Source organism: Amblyomma mixtum, chromosome 4, assembly GCF_055824585.1.
Source record: "Amblyomma mixtum isolate Tamu chromosome 4, ASM5582458v1, whole genome shotgun sequence".
Taxonomy (NCBI): domain Eukaryota; kingdom Metazoa; phylum Arthropoda; class Arachnida; order Ixodida; family Ixodidae; genus Amblyomma; species Amblyomma mixtum.
The window spans coordinates 46,442,882-46,461,169 of NC_143015.1; the positions used below are offsets into that span (position 1 = coordinate 46,442,882).

Here is an 18,288-nt window from a genome sequence, read left to right on the forward strand (position 1 = left end):
GATGGAAGCAACAGGAGGTAGGGAAGCGAGCGGCTAATCACAGACACAGCCGGACAGACTGGTCAAGGCAAGGCTATTAGCCAGCCTTGTGCCCCCCACATGCAGTCTGACTGAGTCACACGGACGACGCTACGTCAGTTCGTGGCACAAATGACGCCCGGTTTCTTAGCCAAAACTGCATTTGCGGCAGTAAAACTCATCACGTCTGTCAAACACGTCATAGTACTCCCTCGCTCATGAGCACTGGCATCGGTAGCCATTGCAACGTGGGCTCGAGAGGTGTTTATGTTTATGTAAGCAGATGGCATCATGGGAATGTTTCTAACACCCTAGGGCAATGGGAGCAGTGGCCAACGGAAGACGACCAAATGGAACGGAAAGGAAATGGGCTGTTACAGACCATGGTGTCAGGACGCTGAAAGGCTGCATTCAAGTAACGTGCCCCTCTACATAATGGCGCCCAATTCTTTTATTGGCTGGTGGAAGGACAGTCAGCATCTGAATCAACATGAGCTCAATCCAGATGGCAACAGTTTGAGACAGCGATGAACATTTATTTACAAAGGCTACTGTGCGACTCAGAGGAGGTTCTCCATTTCTTTCATGAAAATCTCGTAGGCGTCGTCCTTCGTGGGTGCCGTCACAGACGACACAGGGGGTGCCGCAGAAACCTCTGGAAAACAAGCAGAGCAGGAAGGCATTAGAGCACAGCCCCAAGGTCCCCTTCACATTTCACTCAGAAAGAGTCCCCGACTACCTCTCAGAAGCAAAATTAAAGTGGCGGTAACTAGTCAAGCAGCACTTTAGTTTTAGCTGCTACACTAGTTAACCAAAGTATTTATATGCTTCCCGCTCCTCCAAATAATCACAGATACCTTTAAAAGCCGCACCAATGTTCTATTCTGTATTGTTCCTCATGCCTGCCATCACCACAACTCTTAACTCTTGAGTGCTACGTTCGTTTGGTTTGAATATTTTATTATTGCACATCAAAGGTTATAACCACGTGATGCCCACTGTCTCAAATCAAATGTCAAGTACCCAACGGCCATAGTCACACTATCATAGCTTGCGCCATACCACCACGCAGTTAAGTTCGGTTTGACCTTGTGAGGCATTGAAGGTCGCTGTCGATATGGTCTCCACTGTCTCAAACAAAAATGTCAAGGTCAGGTACCCAATGGTCATAGTGATATGATCACGTGGTCATGCTACCATAGCTTGAGCCATAGCACCGCGCAGTTAAGTTAGGTCTGACCTTGTAAGACATTGAAGGTCATTGTCTCATTCACATCGACATTAGAAGTTCTACCCTGAGCAGTAGAACTCATGCTCTAAAAACGAAATACAGGTGTTGGCACCGCTGGCCAATTTCGCAAGTGCTGAAAGGCTTGCAACAACACCGATTTTTGGGCACGGATCCCACAGGATATACAGTAGCCGACCGATATTTCGGACTCCAATAATTCGGAATTCGCTGAGGAACCGTCGCTCACCTCATAGGAACGTGTACATTTTCACGACCGATATTTCGGACTTTGCGGAGTATAAATGTTCGAATTTTCGGACTAAAATAGACGCCAAATATATTGCAGTGATCGTTTTTCAACCGAAAATTTGTTATTTCGGCCTAATATAGACGTGAGCGGGCATTGCTGTCACTACCAAACCGTTTGCCGCCACCGAGAAAGACGCCATCTTGGATTTAAACGGAATCGGCTCAGCGGGCGCAGTCGGACTGGCTTGGATAGGTTTGGCTATTTGTTCTCTATCGTCGAGATATGAGATGCTCTCCATTGCCATCGAGATGGCCTACAAAGGGCGCGCGATTGCATTGAAAACGGTACAGCGGGACAGCAAACGCGGTAGACAGGGGCGAGGGTGGGACTGCAATCGGAGGCGCTCGCTCCCGCTCGCGTCTTCCCGCGGGTTACCCATGGACTACCTCGCGGTCTTTGCGAACGTTATTGCCCCATGCAAACCGACTGTTCTTGCTTCGCGCAGCGAGTGCATTCATTCGCAGCATGACCGCGGCCGCATCGCACTATCTGGTATCATGATGTGATAGGGTGCGGGCATGAAGAAAGCACGGCTATGACTCAGATAGAGTGTAATATTATAGCTTGTAGGCGGAACATGGGAAGCGGCAATTTTCGCGATTTTGAAAGCCGGTTTTTCGCTGAAAAGTTCGTTTTTTTTAAGTTCAGGAATTTTTCGGACTGTTTGATTATTCGGACCATTTTTCGGGTCCTGCCGAGTCCGAAAAATCGGTCGGCGACTACCGCCATGTCCTTCAAACTGGTGGCACCTTGTCCTTTTTGGACAGGACATGAGGTGCTTGAATCGACCAATCAAAAGATCTTTACATACAATTTTCTCGGTGATAAATATGTCTTCAGTGGAATTAGATGGGCCAGGCTTGTAATAAGCCAACTGTCATTCCTGGTTCATGACGAGTCTAGCCTGTAGTGTGCTTTCTGGCACATAGTTTCAGGTTTAGGATGAGTGCGGCTTCTCCAAAGCATTTCTTTTATTTGCCGACAGATGGCAGCACAGGCACTAAATGACCATTCTGGTACCATTTTTGGTTTTCGGAAAAAAAAAATGTGTCTGTTAGGGGGTTAAGAATAAAAGTGTCTTTAATAAGGTAATTAATCATTGACATCCACTTGCACTTGGGTGGATGTCAATGAGTAATTACTCCCTTATAACAAATCTACTCCACCTTGGGGGATTCCCCTAAACATTTGACCAACACTGTTCCCACTTCGAGTTATTGATCAATTCGCTCTCGCCCTACCATAAGCTTGCTGTCCCGGTTAGCTCAGTTGGTAGAGCGACTGCTCCGGTGAAGCAATGGTCCCGGGTTCCAACCCCGGACCAGGACGAATCTTTCTTTAACTGCGAAGTTTCTGAGAAAGCTGTATAGCTTTCCTTTGTAGCCTTATGGCTGTGCTCGGGTGGATGTCAAAGAGTAATTATACCCCTGTCACACTAGCAAATTTAATGTCATTCGAATCGAATGACATTAGCACCTAATGTCATTAATCGACTGCTACACGGGAACATGTAATGCCATTAGGTTTGAATGACATTCGCCATCGAATGAGTTAGGGGAACTTATTCGCATTCGATCTCGAACCGAATGCGTACTCTGGACACCAGATACGCAGCAGGAACAAGCGACGCGAAAAAATAATGTGCACACTGCGAAACTTAGAAAGTGCATTTATTTAGTTCTGATAAAAAAGATTAATGTTGACGTGAATCTGTTCACACTAGGGGCTGTCGTGGATAGCTGTTACTCTCGGTCTCAGCAGAAGCCAACAGCAGCGGCCGAGCGTGAAGCAGCGTCTTTCCCGCGACCGTCGGTCATTTTGGGTTGCGTGATTCTTGTTGGTAGGCGTGCCATGTTCGTTAAGCTCGAAGGTACTTAAAGACGTAACTGAGCAGTTCACCTTTTGGAAGTCATTTCCAAGCTCCGCGCGTGTCTGCGCGCCGCCATGTCAGCCATTTTGTTTGTTTACATTTATCGGATTGTGGCTGACTTTGTACTTGGCTTGGCTTTCGTTGGCTAAAGTGGTGCAGAATGGCCGGAAATAATATTTTAAGCTTATAATACGGCACACAAATGTTCTCACCCGCTTTTGAAACACTGCACAACAATTTCAAACATCTTTTATGCGCGCTGATGTCGTTCAGTTGGACTATTTTTTTTTCACTGATCATCGATGCCATCATTTTTGAATTACATTATTTTTTTCCGTGTAGCACCGGAAGAGACCAAATGACATTCGATGCATCGAATGCCATTAGGTTCGAATGACATTAATTTGATAGTGTGACAGGGGTATTACTCCCTTATTACAAATCTACTCCACCTTGGGGGATACCCCTAAACATTTGACCAGAAGTGATCTTTGCTGGAAACCTTTCATAGCAGTGCGCAACTAGGAGTCGAACAGTTAGAAACATTTTAGAACGCATCCACCACAAAACACAAAATAAGCCCATGGAGACTTCCACACATATTTCAATGGGTAACCAAATTCTAAACCTCGAAGCGATAAAGAGTAGAGCACAGCGGTGCTTGCCTTTGGTGGTCTTCTTGCCCGGCTCCCGCTTGATTCGCAGTGAAGTGGGCGTGAAGCGCATGATGTCGGCACTGAGGTTGCGCAGCTGTGGCTTGGCCTCGATGGTGGCACCGCCTCCCTGCCGCTGGTGCTGCTCCTCGGAGGCCGAGCCAGGACCATGGACGGGCCGGGAGATCAAGCTGGGCGGGGCCGACAGCACGGAGGGGGCGGGGCGTATGAGGGGTGGTGGGCGGGGTGGGGGCGGGCCCAGCCGCATTGGGGGCGGAGCCATCGGAGGACCGCCCAGCGGAGGCAGCGAAGGAGGTGGCATGCCCGGAGGAGGGTGGCGGAATATCATTGGCGGGGGCATGGGTGGTGGCATGGCTTCTCTGTGCGTCTTCTCCACCTGGTGGGGAAAGACGGCACTAACTTACTCCACTCTGCTTTCACCGGAAAGAGGCAAAAGACAGTGTAGTGTCCTCATGTAACAACGTGCAGCGAAAGATGTAGGACACCTTGTCACTGACAGAAATGTTAAAGGTGCACTGAAGAGGATTCTGAACTTGTCTTTTTGCAGCGGGAACTCGATCTACACGTTCCTAGCATTCTTAGAAACAGTGACTTATTGCCCTGTGTGGCCGATTTCCCCAATTAAATCGAATTAACGTCCGGCTCCCGCCTTTTTTTTTTAATTCTCCCTCGTACGGTGGGCGGAGTCGACCAACGCGTGGAGCGCCTTTCACCCAGTCCCGTGGAGGCTTTGCTTTCGCTTTATTTTGTTTTTTAGGTTTCCATGAATAAATAGTTTCATTCGCAGATAATATACCCGCAAAATAAGCCCGAAGGAATAAAAATACGCGTGGACTATTTGCTACTACGGACTACTACATATTACTCCGCCGATGGCAGACCGGCAAGCCGCCACGGGACTGGGTGAAAGGCGCTCCACGCGTTGGTCGACTCAGCCCACCGTACGAGGGAGAATTAAAAAAAAAAAAGGCGGGAGCTGGGCGTTAATTCGATTTAATTAGGGAAATCGGCCACACAGGGCAATAAATCGAAGTTTCTAAGAAAGCTCGGAACGTGTAGATCACGTTCCTGCGGCAAAAAGACAAATTCAGATTCCTCTTCAGTGCACCTTTAAAAACAATTTGCTTTCCGTAGTTTTTTTGGTTATCTTGTTACATGAAACACAATATTCATGATTAAAATTGAGGAATGCCACATGCGATGCCAACACTGGCGCAGTTCACTGAGGATATGGCTGAAGAGAAAGACAGTGAGAAGTCCAAAACCCAAGTACAGTCTTCTAATGATAACGGCAGTAAGTGGAGCATATATTAATGAGTGCGTAAACGCATCTGCACGAATAGTGGGAACAAAGTGCAAACTATGCTAGTGCTGCTACTGCTAGTTGACCTGGTGATACTAGTATTGGCTAAGAATCACAGAGATTACCCCATAAATAAGACTAATCACATAGCGAATGTGTAAGATTATGGCTAAAAAGCAGGAAAGAAGAGTTCACAAGGACTGACCTCTTTGAGAAACTCTGTGACGTCCGAATCATCGTCGACACCGGGAGGACGTTCAGGACCTTCGTCGGCAAAGCGGATTTTCCGTGATTTTGAAGGTGCTGAAAGCAGTGCAAGTCACGCTCAGCTTTCTCATACAGGCGACAAACAGTAGAGTGTGGCAACAATTGCAAGCCCCAGTTAGGGTCCCATAAGACCGCTGCTGCAAGCCAGCCTATTTCAAACCAACACATGAAGTATATACCTCACAGCTGCCTGGTCGGTAGGTTTTGTGAACGCAGCCTGCCAAAGTTGAATTTTGACCGACCAATATGGAAAACAAGCTGCACAAAACTAAAGCTGTTGACCTGGAAACCTTATTTACAAGGGATTCATAAAATTTCTTGCATCATGCTGCACATGTATGCAAACAACCTGCCTGCCGCAGAAGAGCTGGCCTTTTGCAAAGCTAGTTGAAGTTTCTACGCTGAGATAAACGACTGACAAATATACAATTTTAAATATATACCAGAAATTTCACCCATGAAACTGAGTTTCAAGGCATGACAAGGTAGATATCGAACACCCCATAAATGTTTCTCTTGTATTGTTCTATTTTTATCCTTGTGTCAAATTACCTGCAGATGCTAAACATTGACAAGCCAAAAATAAAAATAAGGAGAACATGGAAACAACTGCACAAGACAGTGAACCGTCCTCAACACAGCACCTTAGCGCTTTTCACAAGTGACTACACAAAGTCCTCGGCATAGCACCTAAGCCCTAAACAAAAATGAAAGAAGGCAGACAAAAAGAGAGCTGCATTTACCTTCTCTTTCTTTTGGCTCTGCCACCTTCTCCACATTTGTGACAGGGGGCTCTGAGAGAGAGAGAGAAAGAAAAAAAAGACAAGGCTAGGGCTGCCCAAATGCTTACAACTATAACAATGCAGCCCCATTAGGCGGGGGTTGAAATGGGAGGATGGAGGGAGGGGATAGGGTCCTTAGTGCTCACAACCATGCATGCACATTGACACAACAAAAAACTAAAAAAATGTACAACATAGATGCGTGCATGCATGACATCTGCCACAGCTTGCCTGGTTTCACAGCTGCGAAAAAAAATTCATGGGGGCACATTGTTGACCTAAAGTGCGGCGAGGCTGCTTGTGTCACTGATGTGTGGTTAAGATGCTAAGCTTCGCCTCCAAGAGTGGAACGCGACAGCGTCTCGCAACGCTGCCAGGGAGCCCACAGAATGCCATCCCCATTCAGCTCTATGTCGGTAAATTGGTTTTTGAGGAAAGGAAATGTATCTGTCACGCAAACCACCTGAACCTCACTGTAACAGGAAGGGAGGAAGATGGGAGCTGGCATGGCAGAGTGGTTAGTGTGCTCGCACTCCGGAGGCTCTGGTTCGAATATTCTTTTTGGTTTTATTTATTTACCTGGCCCAACCAGAAAGGTGAATTAGGCTAATTGGTTAATTAGGCAATCAACTAAACTCAGTCCCACTTACTTGGAGCATCACTATACGATCCCTTCTATTGGTTGCATGGTTTCTAGCCACAGTACAACTGGCCCCGTTTAAAATTCGCGCACTGTGACGTCACAACCATTTCGACCAATTGAAACAAGGTCAGCGTAGCTATGGCGGCCACCCGAGGTCTCGCTTTGGCTGTCGGAGTGTTGCTTCGCAACGAAAACATAGAAACACAGGTCACTGCAACTGCAACACAACCCTGTTTCAGGAACACTTCAGATCCGCCGATGTGGCTCATTTGCTTTGGAACTAAGCTAGTGATTCCAAGATTGCTGGATCGACCCAGGCTACGGCAGGGTGTATTTAGTTGGAGGTGAAATACAAAAATGCCCGTGTGCTGAGCGATGTCAGCGCTTGTTAAAGAACCCCATGGGATCGAAATTACCGCGTCCCTCATAGCTCATGTGTTGCTTCGGGACATTAAACCCCACAATCTGCAATTTGCAATTAACTTCAGACATCTGCCTCTGAACGCTTACTCAACCAGTCTCCTTGCAAAGCATAAAAGTGTCTTTCATTAAACTGTTGGCTACAATGCGGTGTGTTCCAGAGCTTTGCAGGAAATACTTGTCCTGTAGAAACGATTGCAATAATGGTGAATTTTCACGTTGAATAAATTACATTTTAAATACTTCAGCACACATACTTTAACACACTGACTCCACGTAGCAAAAGAGTAAGTTCAAATGAGAAAATCTTGTGCAATGCCCACAGTCCAGTCTGTCACAGCCACAGGACGACCTCACAACAATAGAGTTTGTATTTCTGCAAAATTTTTCTTGTTTCACTAGACTCACCATAAGATGTCCACCACTCAAGCTTTTGTATTTTTTTTTTGGCATTGGCAACCACATAGTCCCACTGTCTGCTTTAAAAGGTCCCTATGAGCTGGGGTTGACAGCACACAGCACCATGAGATTCCCCCCCCCCTCCTACTGCAGCATTCTTTTTAAGGCGAAAGCCTTTAATGGCTCATATTCATGGCCATGACTCTGTCCATCTGTCACATCTGAAGTGAAAGTCATAACTAGTCATTACTAGTCACAAGTCACGACTAACTAGTCATACAAGGAGAGGGCTGAGTCGGTCTGGTTGGTTTACGTTGAATGGTATGACTAAACAGCGCTGACGGACGAGACGGAAGAAGAAGCGCTGTTTAGTCGTACCATTTAACTAGTCAATAACCAGACATCAACTAATTAGTCATTAATGAGTCATCAGTAAAATAGTCATGACTAGTCAGTCATTTTAACAATCATGACTAGTTATTCATGGCTCATGACTAATTAGTCATGACTAGGCAATCCAAGTCACGCCATCGCCGCCTCGTGTGTGCCTACAGCAAGTTGCGTGGCAAGGCTTTTGCCTTGCGCACTTTAGATCGTCCAAGTGCCCCCTGAATTTTTTTCGAAGCACACAGTCACACTGACCAGATACATAGGTAAAAAACAAGGCAGCACAAAAGTAAAAACCACCACCAACCGTTTTCCTCCATTTCCTCATCGTCCGAGAGATCTGGAGGTGGCCCGGGTGGCACACCTGGTGCCTTGGCCAGTGGGTCACTGCATACATTGCCAGGGGGCCACTGTCAGCCAAAACAGAAACCCTGGCACTCCGACAAGCCACATGCACCTGTTATACCAAACACTGCACGTTGCTACAATGAGAGCGGTTACATTGTACACATACAAAATCAGACACAACATCCGATATGACACATGAACATGCCAGAAATATATGTCACTGTGAAGCGAGAAGCGGAAACGCACAAAGACACTTATGCTGTCTCTTTTTCCACATCTCTGCAAAAATAGTGGCAGTATTTTTTAGAGCACCTGCATAGCTTGCACTGAGAGTCAGAAAAGATTGATAGTGAACTCTTTTGAGAGCTCGAAATTTTTGACTGACACGTGAGACTGCCATCACTGGCGACTTGAATGAAATATGGACAGTGACACACATATTGCAAAAAAGTGACAATGTATGAAAAGCTCATTTCTCTATGCAGTCCATTTTCACAACACAACACATCAAATTCAAGGATATGATTTTTAATACCAAGACAGTCGTCCAGCACACTGAACAGAATGTAAGTATATATGAATATAGTACTTCAAATTTCAATTTGCACCTGCTGCTGCATGCATTAAGAAATCTTCAAGCAGTAATTTAAGTGCCATTTATTTGTTCTTGCCACACTAGCTTGCTTTGGGCTAGTTGGTAACATTTTGTTTGAAAACATAGCGCAAAAAAGACACGGACGACTCAGATGTACGCCTGTCCAGTCCTGTCTACATCTCTGTTGTCAGTGCCTTTTCTGCGTTGTGCTTTCAATACAAAATTATTCGTTCTTTTCTCCACATTTCTGTTACCTATGGCAGCTCAGAGCCAGAACGTATGCTAAAACTGAGCCCTCTACATATTCTGGTCCGTTGCTTGCTGCAACGTGATGACTGCGAGTAGGCCCCCCTAAAGCCAGGCTACTTTTGATCAGTTAAGACTGATATGCTTTAGGTTCCGAAGTGAACAAGCAGTATCCACTGATAACAGCAAATCCTCCAACTGACAATGCAAACAAGCAGACTTGTAAAATACACTTTTCACTCAAACCAAAGCAGAGCACTTCAGCCTGCATCACCTCACTGTCTACAAAATCTGCCGTGAAAAGGGCCTGCATTGACAGGAGAGCAACTAATAAGATGAATTCGCACATTTCTTTGCACAACTAGAATCTGGACACCAAAAAGACAGGCTTCAAGACAAAAGAAATGACATGAGATGGCCAGCACGGCTGATGGAGGGGAAAGACACACTCACAGGGTGGGTTTCTTCAAAATCGACGCGGGTATGTCCACAGGAAGTGGGATGAGCGAAGGAGCTGGAAAAGAAAAGAGGAAAAAGGAAAGAAGCCGAGGCACACAACGAACAGTGTTTCAGAGAGCCCGACATGACGGAACGGATTCTGCATGGAGCTAACAGGGCCAGGAAAATGCACTCATTATAGTAGGTTATATAAAAAAAAAAAGCAGCTGGTAACAGTGGGTTGCTGTCTGCGGAATCCTGCATTACCCTCCTGACCAATCACAACCGTGAAAAAAAATCAGCTTTTCAATGCTTGACTGTATCAAACGGACCACAGGCATCAAAATCCTTGAGCTTATAATGTATAGGCAGGTTTATACAGCTTGCAAGAACAGCGTCAGCATGACCAATTAAAATACATGCACTTGCTGTTTCATGATAAACTAGGTATATATGCAAACATGAGTACATAGAGCCTGTATACCCATGAACCACCCGATCGCATCATAGCAAAAAACTTAGATTATTCCTGTCACAATGAAACCTTCACTAACTTCTTCTTTCCAAGAACGGTCCGTGAGTGGAACCGGCTTCCAGCCAGCATTATTGAAAGCCCTTCTACTGAAGCGTTTATGAATGCTCTCCAGTTATAACTGTCACTTACGAAGCGTTCTTATGACTGCTTTGTGTGTTTTTGCGTGCAACCTTACAACATCTATTTTTGCTCGTGAGTGCATCTTGTTGGTTGTGAAGGCAGCTTGTTGTGCCTTGATTTGTTTTATGCATGTCACATTATGTTTTTTTCTTATCTCCCGCTCCAGCTTACAGCCTCACCTAGAGGCTAGCAGTACTGAGTAAATAAATAATAAATAAACAAGGAAAGCTTTAACAACAGTCTACTTTTTGTCACGGCACAATTCTGTTCAATGGTCCTGAATGTGGGCGGAGCTTCACTTGAGACTTCAATGTATCCAACTATATATGAGCTTTCAACAGGCATTACACACAAAACATAAGCTCATGCTTTTCAAGGAATATTGAGGGTTGAACAATGTTAGCTGCGCATAAAGGGACGGATAAAGTCACAGCATTTCTGGCAAGACCCTGACCCTTGCAATTCAGTTCTGTTTGTATCATGTGAAACAAAAATATGATGCTTTCTTCACCTTCCAGCCTTGTGATTAGGGGTGCCCATCTTTAAACTCACTCCTCCGGTATCTTTTACAAACTCAGTAAAGAAAGATTTTGATTTCGCCGAGCAAAGCCAGCCATGTAGTACTCCCTGAACCTGTTCCTCGGAGGAAATGGCAGGCGTCAACTTTCTGAGCCTACTACTCTAAGTCTTTCTCACTAAGATATCTAGGCATTTCGAGTTTGTGTCAAAGCATGGCTTCACGACCGGCACCTGAGCACAAGTTGCTCACAGGATGACACGATGCACTTGCAATAAAGCAATCAAGATTCTGAGTGGCGCGCAACAACTGCTTCCACGTGCCATGCGGGTCGACTTCATTTCATTTCTATTCATTTTCATCTGGCCAGCGGACGAGGCTGAGCTTGAGAGCTCTCGGCACCCCCAACAGCACAGACAGCAGGACGGAATGTCTCTGACGATGATGCACCCAGTAGGAAAAGATGTAAAATTTATAACCATGTACACGTCATCAGAATTAAACGAGGAGTCTGCTTGTTCGTGCTAACATTGCTATGACTGCTTCTTACAGAAATAGCAATACAATGTGTGACATGTGACAAACTGCAATTTCCACTACACAATGCGTAAGCAAGATCTGAAGGCTACAACACGCTATGCCTACTTTGTCTGTGCCTGAACATGATTTAATGACCACATGGCACTACTAATTAAGGTCAAATGATCTGGAAAAAAACATAGAACACATTGAATTAACGCCACTAACTCCAACAGTGCATAATAAAGATGCTATCATTAGACAATTTAAAACAAGGGCAAAAGACAACATCAAATCTCTGAGAAAGCTGTATAGCTTTCCTTTGTAGCCGTATGGCTGCGCTCGGGTGGATGCCAATGAGTAATTACTCCCTTATTATCCAATATTAGTTTTCCAACTGATAGAGAAAGTTCATCCTACAAGGTGTGGGTTCGATCACAACAACTTTCATTAACTTGCACCTTCACCTTGCACGTGAATTCTGACACAGCTGATCTGCACTTTACTGAGGCACAAATGCTGGCCTCCACAAAAAGCATGGTCACACATGTTGTGCAGACTTCACTTTCTTTGCAAGCTTAACACTTCAGAGCTAACGCAATACTATAGCTTTGCCCAGGTAGCATGGGGCCTCAATTAACGAGGCTCTCTCAGCACCGCACTTAATTAACTATGGCCTCTTGACGAGACAACCCTCCTAGTGAGCCAAAGACAGCGTGACGTACCCACTTGCGGAGTGCTGGGTGCACTGGGCAGGGGAATCTGGTCGATCTCCACCTGCTGGGCAAACTTGACCGACTCTGGAGAACAAAAAGAAGAGAGACACGAAGACTACTCAGAATGGTAGGCAAGGTGGAAAGCATGAGTGGCTGAATACTCCACGCCAACTTTTCTGGCAACGGAGCAGAAGCTACGAAAACGAAACACACCCTCTCTTCTTACGCAGCTGAATGTAATCTCCGCTCGCAGTTATTAATGTGAGAGCATTAGGTGGCTCATCAACACAAAAATCAGGCATCGCCAAAACAATGGCGGCATTACAAAACTAGCGACTGGTCGAAATGGTGTGGCATCATTAAAGGCGGGAAAATAGAACATGTTAACTGGGGACTACCTGCACTTCTTTTGCAAAATCTATAAATAAAAAGTAGGCAGTTAGGCCAGGATAGCATGCACATAGCAGAGCTCTTCGGCACTTCCACATTTTTTTTTACCAAAGATGCCTATTCATGGAGCCAACTTTCTGCATTTTTTTGGCATTTTCAGCAATACACCACAATATCTGCTGGAAAGAGCTTAGCACCTAAGTTTGCATTTCTGTTTAACTGTCGTCTTGTATCTAGAAGCTAGCAACAAAAGTTTTAGGTTAGCATAAAAGCATTCATTTCAGTGCCGTCAAGTTAGCCAGTCACCTGAAATTCCTGCGTCGCCACGGTGGCTCAGTGATTATGGTGCTCGGCTGCTGACCCGAAAGACGCGGGTTCGATCCCGGCCGCGGCAGTTAAATTTCAATAGAGGCGAAATTCTAGAGGCCCCGTGTACTGTACACATTAAAGAACCCCAGGTGGTCGAAATTTGCGGAGCCCTCCACTACGGCGTCCCTCATAGCCTGAGTCGCTTTGGGACGCTAAACCCCAATAAACCAAACCAATTCCCGCAACTATGAAAGAATGTGCACGCTCCATCCACTGATATCAACACCAGGGGACTGGGTCGGCAGACCGTGCTGGCGGAAATCTGGTCCTGAACACACATATTTCCTAAACTTTCGCTGTTGACTGCACCAACTTGACTCATGACCGTGAAATTCCATTTCCCCTTTGTGTGTCACAATAAGTCAGGCCTATCTGTGGGTAAATGAGGCTTTGCAAGGCTAATTTCTCCGAGGAAAGCTGCTTGACAGGCACTGCTTATCGGAAATCTGTGGAGCAATTAATGGCTGAATATGGCTTCAATGATCTGATCTGAATGGCACTGCAGGCTGCCTCCTTATCAGTACACTAAGTTCCTTGTGATGTTTTTGCTACACAATACCAATAAGCTCGAGCAAGACGCAGTGAGCCCCCCATCCTCCTCCTGCAGCCAGGGTGCAGCCATTGTGGGCAAAGAGATCCCTGTGACATCCATGCAGCCGAATGTTCGCAAACCACTCACCGTAGTACTTGATGAGGGTGTTGCGTTTGTCCTCATACTCCAGCTCCATCTTCTTCAGGTCCGAGAAGTGCTCCGGGTCTTCCTTTTGCTATTTTCATTGTGAGAAACGGAAAACTGAGGAATCAACTATTAAGAGCTAATGATCTAAAAGAAATAAACTACAGTTTGCGGCCCTCTTTGTCATACATTACAGTTGAAGTCCACTACAGAAAACTCGGACACAGCAAAGCGAAACTACTGTCCAATTTCGCCTTCCAAGGACGACTGTACGTTTTTTTTTTTTCGGTTGTAGTAAAAATCTTTTTACATGAAACAGTTACAGCCAAAGAATGACTGGCCATGACCACGTACTTCCCGCGATATGACGCAGCACACGCGAAGTCTCGGATCAGTAAAAAATGGTGCTTTTTGAGATGGCTTCACCACCCAGCTCAAGAACACAAGGAAAAGCCAACTTTTTGAAGGCCTTGGGCAGTGAGACAAAGAGCACAGCACGCACAAAAACAAAAAAAAGAAGAGAGAGTGTAAAGCTGGCTATGAATGTAGAAAGAAGGGGAGCGGATCCCTGAGCAAGGGTAAACCGAATGTTAGCCGCACAGCAGCGTGAAGCATGGAGCAGATGCAGGAAGAAGCGGAGGCAGTTTTTATGTGCTTCACTGTGTCATGCATGTTTCTTAGCTACTGCTACGTAAATGACATCAAAGCGTTCACACATAGCTTTGGCTGTTACATGGAATCAAGCTGGTGTTATACTTGTAGCCGCGCTGCACTTGTGCAAATGAGGTACTTCCACAAGGCGTAAACAAAATAAAGACATGATAACATTAAATGTGACGACTGAAAATAAATAATAATCACCGAAAGCATTCATAAGAGCAGGATGGAAGGCATTTCTGTATGTTTCTGTTATAAACCAACAATACAGTGTTTAGTAAGCAGCCAGAGAGTATCCTCAGAGCCATGTCATCAGAATGTTGCGGTAACTGAGCCTAACAAACGTTTTTCATCTCTTAGAGCAAAGCACCATCACTGGTGGTCTGAAAATGACAGTGCTGATTACAGTAATACTTAACTAACAATGCAACTTTTCTTGTTTGTGCCCACAACTAATAAGCTTGCCGAAAGTCATGGTTGCCCATGTAATGCAACTAGTTTAACAAGCAAAGCACTTACGTAGAGTCGCAAGACACGATCCCAGGTCTCCCTCAGCTTCTTGCGTTTGTCACGAAGGACCTTCTCACTCAACACCGGTGGGTTGGACACGTTGTACTCTGCGAGGAGGGTGAAAAACATGTCGCCACCCTTTTACAAGGTGCATAGGGCCTAGCATAAAAATAAGAACTATCTGTCTGTATATAGAATAACTGCCTGAGTTATGCAATGGAAAGTAAACAAGATGCAAGACAGAGACAACACAAACATGTGTGACCCAAAAATCGAGTTGCCTCATTGCAATGGTTGTCAAAAAAAGCTTCAGTGTGAAGTGTTTAATATCTTTTAAAACTTTCTGAAAGAGTTCACATCTTGAAACTTCCTCAATGAAACAAGCGAGTTTTTCACCTATGTTGCCTAATTTAACCACGATTTCCTCACTTCGCTTAATCCTAGCCATGCTTGGAATGTGCTTTCGGGGACAAAATTAATTCCCCGCCCCATCCAAGTTTTGAACCCAGCGGCAATGCATGCGGGCACCACTTAACAGTTCACTCCTGGTGTCGAGACTGGTGCAGTTAAATCATAAAAAGCTGAAAAGCATGATGAGTGGTTTGCGCAATGCAGACAAAGCAGATACGCAGTGATAAATGCTTTTTTTTCAGTAAGTGGTGAATGGTAATCTGCGATTCCAGAAGCCCTGCGTTACAGAATTCCTCATGGTAATGAGACACACACACACAGTTCTGTCTTTGTTTCCAGTCTGAAAATTTAATTTACTCACACAAAAATCCTATGAACAGATTTATGGCTGTTTCTTTTTGTGACATGTCTATTTGTTCCAACTTCAGTTCATTCAAAAAGTTTGTGTCTTTTCAGAAGCCCCAGAAAAAGTGGTGCAGATTTTGCAGTTTGATCTGTGGCCTTTGCATCTGAATGCACACACACACACACACAAAACAAAGAGCTCTTCAGAAACTGAGTTCCGAAAAGTATGTATTCTCAATTTCGTTACGCATCTGAGCTTTCTCTTTGCAAGAATGAGATCTTATGGCCACAGTCAAAATTTCTGGTCCTTGTATCTTGCCTGCTTTGCAATGCAGTAAGACAAACAATGCTTGGCTGAAAGCGAAGAGCAGTGTCACGTTTATCCGATTTCATGTAAATGCTGCCACCTGGCAGCATTGGTGATAGTCTGTCGACTCACCCATTTCGTCAATTCTCTGCAGGTCGGCGATGAGCTGCTGTGGATCTTTTCCTTTCAGCACAGCTGCCCTGACCATCTGCCGCTGTTTTTTGTTCTGAAGGTGGAAAGAAAAATGGTCTGTCAGCTAATGAAAGCATCGCAGCAAAGCCAGAGCATGCAGGGGTGTCCAGAGTGTACTTGTAAGAACATCACAGGGGCCTCTAAAGTCAAGTTGTCTGCTCAGCATTTTAAATAAGCAAAAGTTTGTTGTTTCAATTGCTTTAGTGCACACTTAAGAAATTTATAAATGCCATAAATTGCACAACCTGTCCAGCTGCCAAGTGTAGATGGTCAAACTGCCCAGCCTTGCAATCAGAGCTTTTTGACCGGTGTGCAAGATTTGAACAAACGCTAAGGGCCCGATTAAGCTTCACTAGTTCGGCTGCAAGGCCCACAACGTACAGAACTTGAAAAAAAAAAAAAAAGGCTAGCTACTGCTGTAAGAAAACACATTCAAGCTGTTTCGTACGTTAGCAAAACGATTTCGCAGCAACTTCTAATTTTGACCACAAGCCTCACAAGGGCTATCAATACACTGTGCGCAAACGGCAAGACGCAGGATGGGGACTTTTATGGCCATGTCGGATGCAGTTGTTTTAAGGCCCCATTGTAATATACAGTTGTTATGTATAAAAAAAGGACAAGTAAAAAAAAGTGATGCATTCTATATCATCATTCTCCATACTCCTTCTGTATACTCTCTCTATGGAAAGTAGAAAGAGTTAGTGATGTCGAAGTAGGCATCAGGAGGGCTCAGTAATGGATAGTGGTGGTGTTTTGTCATGCACGCTTCTTGTATGATAACTATAATAATAATTTCATCAGCGTTTTTGGTAGCACCAGAATAAAGTGTTATATTATCCAAGAAGTGTGCAAGATATAGCAACCACCACTGCTCGGCACATATCACACAAACCTAGCTCTTGGAGAAGGTCGCCGAACTATAGGGCTTACCTTTTTAAGTTCTCTCTTTCTAGCTTCTTTTCCTGCAATACAATAAAACCGAAAGCAACCAATAAGCGCCACTGATCTCTCAGTAATGGACGTTGTTAACGTAAGTCGTCTAAAGCGAAATCAGCGACGATCAGAACAGAATATTTGGAACGAACATAAAGACGAAGGCTTGTATAGGAAACACGCATAGCCTCATCTTTTCTGTTTTATTTTTACAGACTACAAGTTAGGTGTAGATATGGCGCGAACATAGCCGATTAAAGAGAACCAAAGTCAGCAGTCAGACGCACGGAAACCTCCGATCGCAACTGAAAGCGAGCATTCTTTACTCTGAAAACTGGCATTTCATCCCGCAGCGATCCTGTAGAGACGGTGCAGTACATAACCCGAGAACACGTCGGTGAGCGAAAGCTACTGTGCTGCCGTGAGCACCGGTGCGATTTGAAGAGCTACAACAGCCAGCGTAGCAGTCTTGAACGTACTCGCTTGGTCCGTGGGGTTCATGTACTTCCCACTCTTCGTGGTGTTGATGGATCTGCGGCCCATCTTGTGCGTTTGCTGTGGGGCTCCGGAATGAAAAAAAGACTTTACGCGAACGACCACACCACTACACACAACACACGCACGCCAGCGGATCCAACGTTACAAGCGGATCGCGCTTTACACAGCACCTCCATGTAAAGAGCACCGCCGGCCAACAACAACAGCTATGGACTAGGTCCTACCGGGTCGCGTTACCGGGTCCTAGTCATACCGCCTGCCACAAAAAAAAAAAAAAAATCATTAAAATAAACTGCGGCAATGTAAATGTGTCACCTAATTTATGTATTTTTGTTAATTTAAAAACAATTTAGTTTAGTATGAACGTTTGTACGACTTTCTGTTAAATATTCATACTCTCTCAGTGTAAACTTGAGACTAAATAAAGAAAATGCTGGCCACACTGTAAAAGTGCTTTTTTTGAACGGTAGATTGAGCACGAACAATGGAGAAAGGAAAACTGCTTTCCTTCCTCCATGAGCACGATGCTAATTCCGACGACCGAAACAAAACATTCTTTCTCTATGGTTGTTCGCTTTGTGGATCACTGAGACTACGTTTCTGTGCTGAGGCTTGTTTCTGCCGTGAAAACGGTTTGGACTGTCGTGTCGCCGAACTGC

At 45.1% G+C, this 18,288-nt stretch overlaps 1 protein-coding gene across 1 annotated transcript; it reads right to left on the reverse strand.

The window, feature by feature from the left end:
* Window positions 1–533: 533 nt before the first annotated feature.
* LOC149346418 (uncharacterized) lies at window positions 534–17,818 on the reverse strand. Its single transcript, XM_089586422.1, has 12 exons — window positions 17,611–17,818; window positions 17,129–17,160; window positions 16,136–16,229; window positions 14,950–15,047; window positions 13,777–13,864; window positions 12,348–12,422; window positions 9,947–10,007; window positions 8,612–8,691; window positions 6,417–6,467; window positions 5,612–5,709; window positions 4,095–4,479; window positions 534–673 (listed from the first exon to the last, which is right to left on the reverse strand). Exons 1-12 carry the CDS (start codon window positions 17,672–17,674, stop codon window positions 579–581), a joined length of 1,221 nt encoding a protein of 406 aa, XP_089442548.1. The 5' UTR covers window positions 17,675–17,818; the 3' UTR covers window positions 534–578.
* Between the last annotated feature and the right edge of the window lie 470 nt (window positions 17,819–18,288).